Source organism: Oryzias latipes, chromosome 14, assembly GCF_002234675.1.
Source record: "Oryzias latipes chromosome 14, ASM223467v1".
Lineage (NCBI taxonomy): Eukaryota > Metazoa > Chordata > Actinopteri > Beloniformes > Adrianichthyidae > Oryzias > Oryzias latipes.
Genome location: NC_019872.2, coordinates 22,842,252 through 22,860,254, shown reverse-complemented (window position 1 = coordinate 22,860,254; position 18,003 = coordinate 22,842,252). Strand labels below are relative to the sequence as shown.

Below are 18,003 nucleotides of genomic sequence, written 5' to 3'. Positions count from 1 at the left end.
ATTACAACTTCAGATTTTAAACAACTGAATACTTCACTAACAAATCTATCATGGAGCTCAACAACTTATGTGGCTAAATTGTATTGTTTGAGAGTGAACCCGATAAGCCATCTTAAGAGAACGGATGGCGTGAGACACACATGGAATGTATATTAAAGAGCTTTGAATGCGAGCTGAAATTTCATCCAGTAAAAATACAGATGTTCTCCAATGCTGCAAGTAATGGAATGTGTTTCCCTTTCGTAATATCTCAAACCTCTTCAATGTACAACCATTGCACACAAAAAAGAAAAAAAACAGATCATTGTTTTATTGTTTAACTGCAAGGACGACATTGGTTTTATTGTGGATCCCATTTATAATTAAATAAAAAAGCAACAAAAAAAAAGGAAAAATATATATGGGTCACATCTTTTTGGACATGTGGAGCATCTATTTGCTGTGGTGACCCCTAAAGGGAGCAGCCAAAAAGGAAAAAAGTCAACAGACACGCAGCCCCTAAATTTAGAATGTTTATAAACAACTCTTATTAAACATAATAAATGTTGTCTTAAAAACCAGGTCAACAAACAGGTTCATAAACACTAACACAATAAAATGTTTTTACTTTTTGAACAGAAATAATCCCCAAAAAAGAAAGGAAATGAATACATTTTGCTTTTTTTTCTAAAATTCTTGAACTGATAGTTGTCTTTATATATATATATTTATATATATATATATATATATATATATATTTATATATATATATATATATATATATATATATATATATATATATATATATATATATATATATATAAATAAAAGGGTCAATGCTGCCAATCTATGAAATATGTTACAGTATGGCATATGCTCTCCTCACATATACCCACCTGTGTCAAAGCTGATTACTACCACCTGAGTTCAAAACCTCAAGTCTGAATCTTTTGGCAGTTGTTCCATGAACACTGCTGAGGACGCCCTGCAGCCTCAGTCTCATTTTTCATCTGCAGCAAACCCTATTCTTTTGAAGGTCCATAAAAGCACTGCTTTGATGGCTAGAACCATGTCTTTAATAATTAATATTGTGTCCGTAATACCTGGGATGTAGTAGTCTTCACACTGTCAGTGATTCCACTGTGACAACTAAATCCATGCTTTTCTAGATTCGATCACATACCAACTGATTTCTGTCAAGAATATTTTTCCATAAGCCACTAAACATGTGCCTTCTATCAGCAGGCAAATTAAACTTTCAGCAGGAGTGAGTATGATGTCTGATGGCAACACATGGTTGAGATTCATGAAACTGAAATGTCACTAAGCTATGATCATCATGTGTGGCTTTGATCAAAAAGGGTGGGGGTGGGGTTAAAGGTGGGAATATAAAACGAAATGACTTCATTCCTAAGGTTTTACAGATGAAATGAAGAACAGTCTGTTATAAAGTGGTTATGCTAAACTAAAAACAAATGGAAAAAATAGCCCATGAAATATTACATTTCAATCCAAATTTATAAGAAACGTGCTTTGAAAAAAACAGCCTCAACCTTTAAAACAAAAAAAAAAAGACACTATTTGTTAGTAATACTGCTAAAAACAAAACAATATTCCCAAGTGGGACTGCTTCTATGATTTGCTATTAAGTACATCATTGCAATCAATACATTTAACTTGTGATGGATTTTTCTCAATTTCTTGTGTTTTTTTTCTGTGGCGAGGGCAACACAGGTCACCTATCTAAAGACTTTTCTCCCTCCTACCTGCAGGCAGGAGATATTGCAGTCTGCCATGCAGAATGGTGAGGCTGCATGATTCCTTCTACCCTACTGCCGCCAGACTACTGCACTCCTGCAAAAACCTCTGAATTTTAACATGACCCGTTTATCCTCCTTACACCTCCCTCTCTAAAATCTATTTCCACATCTATATTTATTGTTATTTAAATTGCACTTGCCTCACTGACTAGTTTTGACCTGCCTATGTCCTTCAATTGCTGGTGGTGTTTAGACAGTCTTGTCGTGTTGCATCTTTGATGCTGTGCAGGCATGGCAAAGAAATCTGGACCTGTATCTTCTATATTTAATCTAAACACTAAATGAAAGGAGGTCAAGAATTTAGGGGTTTTTTTGCGTTTATATTTTAGTTGAAACTAAAACCATTTGGGTTTGACAAATGTTGATGGCATTTAAATCAAGATCTGACAAGCAACTTAAAGGATGTTAGCTCAAAACATTGACTGTATATAAGAACTGGACCAAGTGAGTGTGATGTCACCTATAGAAAAAATGGCTTGCTTTTGGCTCCAACAAAATGAAGTCAACTCATTCACCATTTTCTGCAATATGAATATCTCCATGTTGGAGCCAGATGACGACAGTAAGCAGGGATTGGTCCGAATCGGACTGAGTAGTTGTTTTTTTTTTAATGGCAACCACTTTCGTCAATCAAGAGTGAGTTTGTTGGAAAGCCACACCCACTATCACTTGATAAAGTACTCAGGAAAATCTGTCAATCGAACATTTCAAATGTAAAACCACCTACTTTTATTCTGGCATCTGATTCTTCAGTTTATAACTTAAATAACTTGAACTAAAGAAAAAATATAAATAAATAAAATTAAGATCATCAAGAACATGTTAAAAAAAAGATATCAGAGCAGAACTAGTTATTCTGACAAATGACTAACAGCTGTTTACTCTATAGAAGTCTACAGGATTTTGGCTTCTTGGATCCAGCAGGTTCTTCCTGTTTGGAACACTCAGTCTAGTTCTCATATACAGTCAATGGTTTAAACCTACCTAATTTCTTTCTGAAACAAAGTGTTGGAACAGGTGGAATTACCGTCATCCCATCAGTCCATTCAGCGGCTTTTTCATCTTTAAGATCTTATAAACTACTTAAGTGGCTTTGGCCATTGTGTTCAATGGCCCTGATGGATTTTCCTTCTTTTCATAGCTTCACACCTGCTAGGTTTTCATCCCTAAACAGGTCTCTGGTTTTCTTATCAGTTACAAGTTTTAACTGAAAATGTAGTTTTAAAAGGGGAAAAAAATGTGGAATTCAGCATTTATATTAAATGCAATAATTTTCTTTATAACTGGGATGGGAAACCAGTCAGTCACAAAATGAGTGGGTTTAAAAAAAAACTGACATCTTTCAAGGTTTTAATTTGTTGTTCAGGTGTAAATACCTGGAAACAAAAGTTGGTGAGAATATCATTTGTCTGATATTCATTTTTGTATTTTTGACAAATCCAAATGTTTCCAATCATCAGTAAAATAAAGCACCTTTTTCCTTAATGTCCACATACATTTGGAGGGGACTGCAACATGACTTCAATTCTGAATGGTGTTTCAATTAAAAAAAAACCTTTTGATTATGTTAATGACCTGCTTTACTCTGATATGGGCCATAGGGGTTTGCCTGAACTTAGACAACAGTCACAATTCAAACAGATTTCCACTTTTGAACTTTTAATGCTAAAATAATGTATTCAGCAAAACGTAATTGATAAAAAATGTTTTTTGTGTGTGTGCTTTTTTTTGTAAATAAATAATACGAGAGAAAGAAATTCCATTTGTCCGTTTACAGCTAAAAATAGGATGGATTTTTTGTTTAAGTAAGTGCAGTAAATGTAAAAAAAACTGAGAAATACAATAATTACAAAAGAAACATCATTTAATTCAATGACATTTTTTTAGTTCTGTGCATTGTGTTTAAATGTGGATCAGTACATTTTCAAAATAGCCCTTTTTTTCTCCTTTATTTTACTTTAATTAGCTTTTTCATTTGAACCTCGTGTTTTTTATTGTAATATCAGTAACATCACAGTAGACTAATACTGTGAAATTACATTAATGAGCTCCGGAAAAAACTCTAAAGAACATGAATTATGTGAAAAAGATTTTTGGACTTTGAAGATTGTGCTGTTTTTTCTTCTGAAGTTTTCGCTGACATAAGCCATCGTTTTTTTTATTGGTTGCGTCTGTATCTGTTTAAAGTTTGCGCCAATGTTTAAAGAAAAGGAGGATGAATAGCTAAACCAACATTAAGTTGCTGCCATTTGATTTGTTTAGATGTTTATGGTGCATCAAGCAGTTAATAAGGTTGAGCTGCTGTTAAGGCAGGTAAGTTAGATTCTGCCTTTTGGGATTCTTTGACAAAAATGCATTAGGAATGTGCAAACCAAGTGAAACATTTGAATTCAAATCCTAGAAGTCAAGTATCTAACTGGACTCCAGCCAAACTACAGAGTTAAAAGATCGTCTTACATCATTTATAAATCAAAAATCCATTCAAAGCTTTGGCTGCTGGTTGTTTATGCAGCGTCCAGTGACTGTAGCTCAGCAAAACGTCACGTTCGTTTGCAGCTTTTCTTTTATCACTGCTAGATAAGCCAGTGTTTTATATAAATGTTGTGTAGATTCTAAATTGTATTTCTGCTGATTGCAATGTGTGAATGTATGTCCTTTTTACTGCATTATCAAAACTCCATTTTAAGCTTACAAATCCATCTTAAATCCACACATCTCTTTTGGATCATCTGCTTGTAAGACAGCATCTAAATACAGCATTATAGTTTCTGCCATGTCATCCCTTTAAATATCTAAATAGTAACGTTTCCATGTAGTTCTTAGCTTATATAAAGCAAAAACAGAACAATATAAAAAGCGACTGTGACAGTGCAGTACATTATCAAAGACGCTCTAGTAATTCAACATCGATGAAGAAACTCACAAATAATTAGTCTTTGGCGTAAGTTGTGAATCTTAAATAAATACGATTTTTTCCCCCATATATTTAGAAGCAAAGTTTTTCAGGCATTGCTTTTAACTCCCCCTTTCTGAACAGGATTAGATAACAGCTAGCAGATTGAGCTCTTGTACATGGATCAGTGTAGTGGTCCAAAATGAGCCACCTGCTGGGGTTAATTGCCCCATCTCACTTAGTGGAAGCATCATTGACTTTTTGCCTGGACGAAAACAGGCAATGGAATGCAAATTGTTAAAAGTCAATGATAAATGTCTTCAAGATGGGGGATGAGGGGTGATCATGTTTAAAATGTTAGGTGCCCTTTCATGAGCACAAGTTCAGGAGTTCAATAAATCCCGTGAAATGATGAAAACTAAAGAGTGGGAAATAGTCAAAAGAACAAAGACGTTCTCTCACATGCATGACTACAAGAGCAACGGTCCGGAAATTTCATACTTTACAAGAAGCTCAAGCGAAGGAGTCCTCGCATGCCTCCGACTGCGGCACACGGCACAGTAGGAGGAACCCAAACACAGACGGGTCAGACGATAAGACTGGAGAAATGCTGTGTATTCCAGGGATGAGCTTAAATTCACTTCTGTGACAACCAGTGCTAGAATGTCAGTGAATGCTGGTTATCCAAAGGCAAGCACAACAACACCAAGATAAGCTTATTTTATAAGACCTGTACCACATATTAGGAAGTTATGAGAAAATTCAGACACTTTTCATATAAAATGACAAAAACTTTCATCTGTACCTGTGCAATGTTCTTGTTCAGTAAGTAGACGCCGTATTCAAAATGAAACCGTTCTCCTCGATGATACAAAGGGAATCTGGAAAAGAGGAAAGACAAAAAAAAAACTTTTTTTAGGTTTAATAATCAGTTTATTACTAAACAAGGGTGTATTTTACAGGTCTGGCTGACATCCTCTTTCAGGGAAGAGTCACTCCAATCTGAAACATTCAGTTTCATATAGAGACAGTTGTTAATAGCAAAGAGAATGTGAAATAGATGAAAGCCTAAAGGCCATGATCCTCATAACGACTTAGATCAATAGATGCTTTAAAGTTTTGAATTAAAATGAACTTTTCCGTGATTAATTTTTGTTGTTTATATTGATGTGAATATAGATAGAATACAGATGTACCCCACAGGGTTTTGGCTGACATTAAATACATCAAAATGTTTAAACCTTTTGACTTCATTTAATAAAACTGTAAACAAATCTCTTCCTTTTTTTCAAATGAATTTTTAGAATTTAATAAATGTTGTTTACGACCAACACACGCTCCTGCTGCTTTACAAAAAGACCTTTTTTTGTTTGTTTCTAGAAACCTACACCACTTGTAGCTGGAGAAATGTAATGCAGGTGTGTTACTCATTGTTGCTCCATAAAGCTTTAGTAACGGGACTTTGAATACTGGCTTATGCAAATTATTGACCTTTTTTTTTATAAACCAAAAAAACCTATTTCACCAAATATTTCCTGTCCCTGTACTGTTTTGGGATTTCTTTCAATATACAATTTCAATGCTTTTAGTTAGTCGCTTTAGTTGTGTATTTTTTCCTGACTGTTTGTTCAAAAGGTTAAAGATTTCATTCTGCCTCAATGATAGTATTGGTGTTCCTTGGAAACAGGATGTTAGCCTCTTCCCACCAGAATGCAGACATTTGTGTGTGTTGTCACGGTAAGTTTGTGAGACTGAACTCATCTCTCAAAAGTAGGTTTGGGAAATTCATAGGATTCCTTCTGCATTCCTTCAAGTTTTTGGGTTGTCCGGACCCGTGAACGCTCATAATCAGTAGTGGTCACATCTTAGGAGGACTGCAGGTGTGTCTTGCAGTTCTTTTATAGTGTATGCAACCACATTAGGGGATATCATGAACATTGAACTATGATTTTTGTATGCAGTAAGTGTATTGTGAAGTTTTTGTAGTGGAAGTGTCCTTACGCTACACTCTGGTCATAAGTAAGGTGTGCAAACTGGCCATGCACAAATGCTGCACGGATAGCGTGTGCAGGTGGTATGTAAGTGCCTGTAGGATGCCCACACAAGCTACACCGTCTAATTTCATTATTTCTGAAGCTTTATTCACATCGCACTCGGCAACACGCATTCAAGCGATCACTTTCAATGAATAGACTGTGCTGTACAAATAAACTTGCCTTGCCTTGCGTTTAAAACTCTCATGTTCATGTGTCCCTAAGCAAGTTAACATGATCTTTTTCGGGGCTCCACCTACAAGACGCACGGCCAATGAGTGTGCTTTGAAAGTTAAACCAATGTAAACTTTGACTGACAGCGATTTAAACGGTGAAATACTCAGAAATGCAAAAATGAAGTGATTTCTTATTACATTTGCTCTGTTTCATAAGAAAAATCCAACACGTACATTTTAAAAAACTCAACAAAAAATAAGATTTTCATCATCAGAGGGGAACTTTAAAGACAAAGCCTGCAACAAGATTCACAAGATTTGCACTTTTCTGACATTTCACACCAAGCGGACATGGTAAACAGTAGAAAAAGAAGAAGACGCCCCTCCCTGCTTGTCCAGCATGGCCTCCATGGGCTGAACGCGCTTTGAAGAATGAATGTGAACGCGATTCACATGCCTGGCGTTACAGAAGCACACACTTCTCACGTGAACAGCACTAACGGGCTCCTCGCAGAAGAGTTGAAAAAATGAAAAATCTATTGGACACACCTGCGCCCTTCACCCTTACTTACCCTTATGTGTTGTATAAGTGTTCTCTACGAGCTGTGGCCTGCAGCATACCCATAGAAAAAAATATGCATGACTATTAACGACCTACAGGTTCCCTGAAGGGTCCCCAATCTTCAGATTTTGTGTGAGCCACCTGTGTGCCCGTTTGCTCGATTTTCACCTACAAACAGCAAAAATCCATTAAGTAAGATAAAACTAAGCTTAATGTGTTGATTGAAAAATACTTTGAAAATACAGCCAGACTCAATGAGATTTTCATCAAATGTTGCACAAAAACACGAATATATATAACGTGTTTTCTTTTTCTTTTTTTTTTACATAGCCTGATGTGTGATCCAAAATAAAGAACTTTTACAATGTAAAGATACTTGACAGGTTTTAACTTGAGGCTCATGTCTTTGGTTTTCTTTTTTGGTCTGAACTGCGGAGAGCATCATCTGAAGCTGTGACTGCTTGGAAACACCTCATCCCACAGCACACTGGAGCTCTGGGAAGTTGGAAAGTAAACCCTGAACAGATGGACATCATAGAGGACGGACAATGAAACCCAACAGTAGTTTGCTGGAAGGTCTGGAAAGCAAACGTGAGACTATAGCCTGGAGGCCACACAGTCAAGTCCTTGTTCATCCTCCACATTCATGACCTACAGCAAGGCCTGTGTGAAGAAAAAAAAAAAACATGCCGGGTTTATTTCTCGCCACAAAAAAATAAAAAATAAAAAAAACTACCAGACATAAAGAAAAAGAAAGCAGGCATTCCCTTCCCACTGCTCACATAGCCAATATCACCTCCCCGTGACCATTTTCAATTTGTTTGCTGATGAACACAATGAAAAAGAAAATAAAGTCACTTGCAGCAAAAACTAAAGTCCAGTTGAAAAAGGACTGCTGTCTGCTGTGTCGCAAGTCCAATTGGAGAGGAACTCTGGTAAAGAAAACAGCAGAAACTCCTCACAGGAAGACCAAGTTATAAGAAAGGAGAATCAATGGAAGATGAACCAAAGAAGTATTGAGAAAACCTGCTATTTTTATTTTACACATTAAAGTCCCCTCAAAATGCAGAAGCAAACACATTTGAATAAAACATGAAATAGACTTAATGAAATATACAAATGTAAATTGTGGAGTTTGTGTCAGCTTTCCACAGCAACACATCTATGGAAGCGATTCTGTAGCATTAATAAAAAGCAAAGTCAAAACCAGAAATGCTTTTTCATTTTCAAAATGAAGCTGCATTTTTTGACTAAAAAATAAAATGAAAAAGCAATCCACCAAAATGCTTTTTCTTTTCCTTCCTCAACACAGCTTATTCTGTCACTTAATTAAAATTAAAATTAAAATGGTATTTGACATTTCATTTTCAAGACGTTCTCTGGTAAATGTGTAGCATAATTGATTTAGAAATGTTTAATTTGATGTTTAAAATAGATTAATACAAATGCTTTTTAATTTTCAAAATGAAGCTGCATTTTTCGACTCAAAATTTAAAAGAAAAAGCAATATACCAAAGTGCTTTATCATTTTATACTTCAACCCAGCTTTTTCTGTCACTTAATTAAAATGATAAAGAAAATGGTATTTGACATTTCATTTTAAAAAGGTCCACGGTAAATGTGTAGCAAAATTCATTTAGAAATGTCTAATTTGACAATTAAATGGATTAACAGAAATGCTTTTTAATTTTCAAAATGAAGCTGCATTAAATGACTCAAAATTCAAATGAAAAAGCAATATTTCAAAATGCTTTTTCATTTTATACTTAAAATCGCTTATTCTGTGTCATAATTAAAACGAAAATGCAAAGAGGGGATTGCATTTGCATTTTAACATCCACCCTGGGAAACTTGTAGCAATATTCATTGCTTAAAAGCATTAGCAGAGGGGAGGCGGGGCGATGACGTCACTGCTTTCTCTGTGTGTACGGCCGCTGACACACACACGCACCAGGAGCAGACTGTGTTAGCGGCAGAGAAGAGGGTTTTGTGATGGTTGTGAACTTCTGATGAGTTTCCACAGCTTCTCAGAACTACATAACAGCATGTCCTTCTTCTGCGGTCCTCCTCCTGACGCACCACGGACACGCTTTTGTTCTTCGGACCGCCAGCTGCCTTCGCATAGTGGAGCGCGAAGCTCCCGATGATCGCTGAAGGCGGAAATGCTGCTGCGATCTGAGAAACCATCATATGAATTTGTGTTTCCAGTGGTGTCCAGAACAAAATAAACACTGATGCAATTCCCACATATTTACACATTTATTTGCAGATTCGCGCTGAATTTGCTGTTTGATGACAGCTGGAGCTCCATCAACAGACAGCAGATTTCTCCATGCTAAACGTTGCTGGTTGGACCAAAAACACTCATTCAGCGCGAAGCTGCAGGAGACTATCTTCATAATGTGCTTTTATTACTGTCATGATTATTATTAAGGGCCTGCTCTGCTCGATCATATGTTTTTAAATCCGTGCGGTGAGACGATGCTGAAGAAGTTGGGTTGCGATTCACAGCTTCTGATTCGCGAGGGAGATAAAGGAACATTCTGCTGGATTTCTCGCATTAAGATCCAGGAATCCAGGTTTGAGCAGTCGAGGTCCAGCGGTTTGTGAACAGGACCCGGTTTTAGGTGATCTCAATGCGAACACAGACACACCAGGTCTCTCAGCGACAGCGGCCGTACACACGGAGAAAGCAGTGACGTCATCGCCCCGCCTCCCCTCTGCTAATGCTTTTAAGAAATGAATATTGCTACAAGTTTCCCAGGGTGGATGTTAAAATGCAAATGCAATCCCCTCTTAGCATTTTCGTTTTAATTATGACACAGAATAAGCGGTTTTAAGTATAAAATGAAAAAGCATTTTGAAATATTGCTTTTTCATTTGAATTTTGAGTCATTTAATGCAGCTTCATTTTGAAAATTAAAAAGCATTTCTGTTAATCCATTTAATTGTCAAATTAGACATTTCTAAATGAATTTTGCTACACATTTACCGTGGAACTTTTTTAAAATGAAATGTCAAATACCATTTTCTTTGTCATTTTAATTAAGTGACAGAATAAGCTGTGTTGAGGAAGGAAAAGAAAAAGCATTTTGGTGGATTACTTTTTCATTTTATTTTTGAGTCAAAAAATGCAGCTTCATTTTGAAAATGAAAAAGCATTTCTGGTTTTGACTTTGCTTTTTATTAATGCTACAGAATTGCTTCCATACACATCATGGTATCGTGCATGTCTGGGTCAGAGATGTGAAAGCAGAAGAGACGACTGAATAGCATTTTAAACGCTTAGCCTGGAGTTTAACTTGAAACAGACGCCTTCACTGAGCAGGATGAAATAAATTACAGTCAAGTGGACTTTCCAGAACAAAAAAAATTACTTTGACTGTCAAACAAGACAGAGAGAGACCAGAGCAAATGGAGAAAAAGTAGACAAATTTCAAACACATCATTGGACCAGTGCTTTTTGCCTTGTTGTGCCTAACAAATCTCTTACAAACAACTTGGTTTAGTGTTGGTTCAGATTGAAACTAAAATGTCTGGCTTTGCTTCAGACAGATTCATCACTTAGAAAACACTATAGAGTCCAGGTACACACTAAATCAACCCTAATTAACACAAACCTTCTTTAAACAAGCAGTTTTGAACTTTTAAATGCTAAAACATAATACTGGGTTTACTAAAGTCGATATTTAACACAACATGCACCAAATAGAAAAAAAAGGAAACATCTGTGATTTGAAGATGCAATTTTTCTAGACATGTAAACCATCGTTTTCGGTCTAACCCCTCTTCTGAGCAGCTACCACAGCACAGGGCTCGACATAGCCATTTGTCCGCTGGCCCGGTCCTGTTTTTCGAGCAGTGCGGACCACAAGACTTTACTTTTCACTTGTCCGCTCGGGCCACTAAAATATCTAACGGTTTATATATTCTTCACCTTTTTCAATAAAGTAAATTTTGCGAAAACGTGTAGATTTACCTCGTCTTAATAATTTAGTTTTTCTGCTAGTCCTGTGTTCAGACTTCAAGGGTTTCTATGGGAAACCTTTGATCACTTCTCCTTCTCTCCCGCCTGCTCGCGCGCGGCATTCACTGCCGAGCACCACGCGGCACGCGCTCACTACTTTTTTTTTTCAAACTTTATTGAATGTAACAATTCAATACAAAACAATGTTAAACAGCAACACCGAAGGCACAAGCCAGTGGGTTATTATTACATTTAATTATAAATCCGACACCGTCACTGAAGAGAGACTGAAGCATGTCAGAGATGTGGAAGACATGGCAGGAATAGATAGGAATATGTTAGTAGTTATTAATTAGTAGTATGGACAGCAAGATATTTAATGAATGCATTGAAGATGAAACTGTATGCACTAAGCTTTAAGCTGAATGTCAAAGAATCAAAGGCAACTCCAAATACCTGAATCTCAGACTCAAATGCAGTAGAATGTTAAACTACTTAATTTTGTTTTTCTGTACAACACTGTAAGCAGTAAGTATTTCTAGTTAGCTGAATGATCTCAGTTAGACCTGCACGATATGAGGAAAACTCGCGATATGCGATATCAGAGATTAAAATTGCGATAACGATATAATTTGCGGTATATAAACAAACAGCAAAATAACCAAATAACCATTCCCAGTTTAAAAATTATACTCCAAATGACCCACGTTGACATAGGTTACAAACATCTAACATAATAGGGCTCCATCTGATTGGTCAACAATGTGAAGGCGTCCATCCGATTGGTCAAATGCATTAAGGGATTTATTTGATTCGTTAAATGGTTCAAGCTGCCATTAGATTGTTTTAACACATTTAAGGTTTATGATTTATTGCGATATTTGCCGTTAGAAGCACCATGAAAACTTCTGAACTAGTGTTACCTACTACACTGCAGTGCTCTCTTCAAAACATCTGAAACAGACTAGAGCAGATTTAAGTTTGATATGGTCTATTTTCAGTCATTGAAAAGTGTAGAAATAAGTGATGTCACCAGAATGCACCAAATTGCACCATATTAAAAGTTTCCGGGGGGGCATGCCCCCGGACCCCCCTAAAGTTGCAAGCACCTGCGGAGCGGCGGGTCCCGCTATGCGCGGTGTCGGGCCAGTAACTTTCAGGCAGGGCCAGTAAGTTTCAAAAACTACTGGCCCTGTGGGCCAGTGCAAATTTCTGGGCTATGTCAACCCCTGCAGCAGCTAACGTGCAAGCCTCCAACGCTATGTAAACACGAAAATGTGTAATTATTAAAAAGAAGCTATAATATAAAGAGGACAAAAGCAGAAACATGCTGGGAAGTTCCTCGTTTTTATGAGAGATATGTGATTGCCCCTGGCCTGCCAGCTTCAGGAGGGCAGACACTTGTTATTACACAGGCAACTTCAAGCAGGCATGTTGTTTCAAAGAGGGAACGACCAATAAACAGGCATCTCCAAAGATTGCACAAAGCAACATAGCCTGCTTCCTTGTCCTGTTCGTCTCTTTAAAATTCCTCCTAGACCCATCTGTCTGTCATATCCATTGAAGGATTTTTTTCATTGTGAGCAGTCTAAGTTATAACTCTTTCATCTTTGCTTAATCGAGCACAACCAGCTAGACTGTGTTCGTGGCCTGAGCCCCAGGGGCCTACAAGCAGGTGTCAGCAGCACATTATGTCATTTATAACAGTCTGTTTTATACCAGCCACATTAGTTCAAAGAAAAAAGGTGAAGCTGTTATATACCCAAGGCTCAGTCAGAGCTTTAAAAGTTGACTGCTTTTGTTACACAGCCTGCTCAGAATCGATGCAGCTTTATGGAGTTTGACGTTGTCTCTATATTTTCTCTCTACCCTGTTAAAAACAAGTCTTGGAAAAGCAGAGCACCAAGACGGAGTGAAACTCAAATAAAGCAAGTAAATTTAGGAGTCTTAGAGTTTACTGGTCGCCTGTCCTTTCCTCTGGGGTGCTTTGTGTTAAACCAATAAGTCTGAAGGAGAACGCAGCAGAGCTGGGTGGTCGAGCTTTGCTTCACTGCAGTTAATAAAAAATACAAAGAACGGGCTTTTAGTGACTGACCTGCTGTATTGTACACAAAGGCAGAGGTTTCCATATGTATTGGCTTGGCTGTTATGACATCCTAATTAATAATCCAAGTGACTTCTGCTGCACGCAAGGCAACTGCAAAATCATTTTCCCACTCTGACCACTGCAGTTAAAGTGTCTCATAAGACAGGTGGCAGCTGCCTGCTCTGTCAGACTGGCTTTTTTTCACAACTCGTAATAATATCCAGGGGTTGTCTTTGGTCTTTGTTTTCATACTCTCTAGTAATTGCAGCTGACATGGGTGAGGAAAACTTCTCTCTGCTCCTTAATGGAATACACCAGGAAGACATCTCTATCAAACAACTCTGAACAACAGTGAAAATGTGCCATTATTGGATGCAAACCCAAAAAGAAGTTCAATAACTGTTGACAGTGTAAAGTTTAAATACTTTAAAGTCTGTTCTTAAAGTGGAATTTCCTTTAACATCAATTAAATTTAGCTTTCAGGTCCAAATTTTAAGCACATATAAAAAAGAAACTGCAGGTTTCCAATTCTTTTTTTTTTTGATCCACTTTATTAGGTCCACCTTGCTAGTACTGGCTTGGACCCCCTCTTTTGCCTTCAGAACTGCCTTAATTCTTCATGGTATAGATTCAACAAGGTACTGGAAACCTTCCTCAGAGAGTTTGGTCCATATTGAGATGACAACATCACGCAGTTGCTGCAGATTTGTCGGCTGCACGTCCATAATGCCAATCTTCCGTTCCACTACATCCCATAGGTGATCTATTGGGTTGAGATCTGGTGAATGTGGAGGCAGTGAACGCCGTTGACATGCGGTGAGGTTCACGGCTGATGAGGCACTGACGTCATCAGTCAGATTTACCCGACAGAGTAGTTTATTCAACATTTGATTGGCAACAGTTAAAGTGTGTTGTTTAAAATTTCATTTCAATATTTGTATTACGTTGACAAACTGTAGCATAGAAAAAAAAAAGTTATTTTTGACTTACTTTTACTTAAAAATGAAGCCTGTGTGGTGCTCCTTTTTAAGAAAAACACATGGATAACCTTAGAGTTAAGATAAAAGAGATAACGTTTTCCTTTTCCTTTTTCAGTTTTAAAAGTCTCTCTGTCTCAATAGAATTCACCACCAGCGACGTTTCTCCACCAATTCCTGAGTTTAGACACTAATCCTCCATTTATAAAATGATGCTAAACAATATAATAACACTTAAGACTGCTGCAGTCAACATGCTACCACTAATTCTATTATTTTTTAGCTGCAGTGTCACATTCTCGAGGATAACCAGCGCCCTCTGCCTTGAGGCACACAAACTGCATGCTTTCATGTTGACGCCAAATTCTGACTGTACCATCTGAATGTCACAGCAGAAATGGAGACTCAGACCAGACAACGTTTTTCCAATCTTCTATTGTCCAGTTTTTGGTGAGTCTGTGTGAATTGTAGCCTCAGTTTCCTGTTCTTAGCTGAACAGCAGTGGTGTGGTCTTCTGCTGCTGAAGTCCATCTACCTCAAGGTTGGACGTGTTGTGTTCAGAGATGATCTTCTGCAAACCTCGATTGGAACCAGTGGTTCTTTGAGTTCCTGTTGTCTTTCTATCAGCTGGAACAAGTCTGGCTGTTCTCCTCTGACCTCTGGCATCAACAAGGCATTTCTGCCCACAGAACTGCCGCTCACTGGATATTTTTTTCTTTTTCTGACCATTCTCTGTAAACCCTAGAGATGGTTGTTTCTGATGATGGCCGTTTCTGAAATACTCGGACCAGATTGTCTGGCACCAACAACAATGCCACCAAGTTACTTCAATCACCTTTCTTCTCCATTCTGATGTTCGGTATGAACTGCAGCAGATCATCTTGACCACGTCTACATGCCTACATGTATTGAGTTGCTGCCATGTGATTGGCTGATTAGACATTTGGATTAACGAGCAGTTAGACAGATGTGCCTCATTAAGCGGCCAGTGAGTGTACAGCCTCAACCTTTCTTTAAGGCCTTTCCAGTCACTGTACCATTTATCCATGAAAACAAACAAACCCAACATGACTTGATCAGCAGGGGTGTTCAGTTTTAATGTTAGGTCAATGTACTGATTGCCATCAGAGGTCCAGTGTCAGGTGTGGTGTAGCCCAATGTTTCCCAAGATCAAATATAGGAACTTTAATGAAAAATTCATATTGCCTACACCAATCAAGAACTCAGCAGGTGAAGTCCAAAACCAACATAGAGGAGAAGCTGATCAGAACTTTATCATATTTTTTTTTCAATTCTGAGGGTCCTCTTAATTTATTCTTAATTTTGTTTTTGTTATCAAACTGGGTCACAGAGATGGAAGCACCGCTGAAAGTGTCTGTTATTCAGACACAGCTCCTGCAGCAGATGGTGAACCTCACAGTACCGGGACAATATCTGATCCCAGACACAGAGACATGTTTGCCAATGCTTTTGTAGATCTTGTCAACAATAAATAAACCTGATCAATGCCAACCGTGTCTTAAATGAGATACACAGTCAATGCTTTCATGTAGTGATGAGACTAAAAACTTTTGACAGTAGCTCCTCCCACATGTTATATGCATAATATTTATAAACACGAGTAGCAAATTTGATGTGCATCAAAAAAGAGGTAGCAGACGCGAATTTCCATATGGATCATTGGTGTGAACGTAGCATTACACTTACATCAAACTCAACCAGCAGGAGCCATTTGGGATTAAATCTTGCTCAATGACACTTTGACACATAGGTGGTCAAAGCATGAACCGCACCCAGAATCCTCTTATCAGAGGCCAACTACTCTTCCAATACACCAGGGTTGCACCTAACACAAGCAGACAGAATATTCGCTGCAGGACAGCTGGGTGCTACCTTTGAGATTGGGTGAGGAGCTCAGACTATAGCCCAGTCTTGAGCAACTCTTTCGAATGCCTCCTGGACATCTACATCAGGAGGTATGTTAGGCATGTCCCCATTGCTGGAAGTCACAGGGAAGATCCAAGATTCCCTGGAGAGACTATGTCTCAGCTGGCCTTGGAGTGCCTTGGTATCCACCCCAGCAGAAGATTCTGCATCTCTGCTGAATCTGCTTCCCTACGATTCAGCTCCAAATAAGAGGAAGAACACTAAAGAATGAATGGGCCTTTCTTTAAAGAATTGAGTACACTCACATACTGGTAATTCTTCAAATAGATTTTCTCTTTAAAAGGCATGCACTATTCATTTGCATGCACAAGGGCAAATTGTAGAGTTCTAACAGTAAAATGAGCCAAACCTCAACAAAAAACAATGAGTCATGGAATCTTGTGCAATCATATTGAGAGCAGATACACAAGGTTCAAGAAAAATGTAAAAGAGAAAAAACTTTTTGTTTTCAAACCTCTATTCCATAACAGAACTACTTGGGAAAAAAAGAGATTTATCTTTGGCCGAATAAGGAATGTTGCAACATCTGGAATGAAATAGTAGTTACTACTGGTATCTACACAACAGATCCAAAAAAGTATACAAAACTATTGGAATGGCAATGCCAATTATTCCTTATTGGAAAGGACATGAGACGTTCCCCCTTTCCAAAATTGCTGCCATCAGATGAGCCTATGGCAACATCCGTGGACGATTACAAGAAAAACCAGCAGTAATATAGGAACAGCTCATTGTACACATGAAGCCAGTAAATTTCACAAACATCTAATCGCTGTTGTTGATACTAATGGTGACCCAACAAGTTAGTAGGTTCAAAAACCACTACTATTTCACACAGGGTTGTTAAGGGAAGTTTATTTTTTAAACTTAAAAATAAACACCATGCCTAATTATTTATCCGCTATCTTTGACTAAATTTAGATGTGTTTTTAATAATGTGAAAAGTTAACTTCAAGAAGCATGCAAACAAATAAGTCAAATTGAGGGGAAACGTTTTTACTAATAGTTTTTACTAGCTTTACTAATTTCTAGCCTTTATCAATCACCATATGTCCACCATCTGTCTCCTCAGAAGTCAAAGTCCTGTAAAGCTACTATGGAGTCCAGCCCTTATAATAACTACAGAAAAGAATAAAGGATTCATCATCTTTCTTTAAGTCAAGTCCCCCACCCACCCCACATATATCCACTGACCAGAGAAAAATCCCATCTCTGGCACAAAAAAATAGTTACCATATGTAAAAAGATTTAAGACTTCACCCAATTATTTCCCCACCAAAGTAAAGCAATACCACAAGATGCTGTTTTCTCAAAATAAATTTTAGCACAGATTCCTTCTTTTATATTTACATTTTTATATTTGCTGAAGAATGAACAAAGACTGCCTACCTGTCATCCTAAAGGTGACTTCCTTCTGAGCCATTACAAACATACCATTATCATTGCGTTGTCCTGGAGCAATTTGGCAAAAAAAATGCAAAAGAAGAGCAAACATTCTGCTCGCTGCCAGTTTTTAACAAAGGACCACAATAATGGCTCTTTTTTAAATTTGATATAAATTTC

At 37.6% G+C, this 18,003-nt stretch overlaps 1 protein-coding gene across 1 annotated transcript in view; it reads right to left on the bottom strand.

The window, feature by feature from the left end:
* The window catches only part of uvrag (UV radiation resistance associated), a 111,369-nt gene that overhangs the window by 43,269 nt on the left and 50,097 nt on the right, over window positions 1-18,003 (bottom strand). The window contains exon 13 of the mRNA XM_011483812.3: window positions 5,498-5,573. Within this exon, the coding sequence (XP_011482114.1) occupies window positions 5,498-5,573 (76 nt within the window). The remainder of the gene's footprint in view (window positions 1-5,497; window positions 5,574-18,003) is intronic.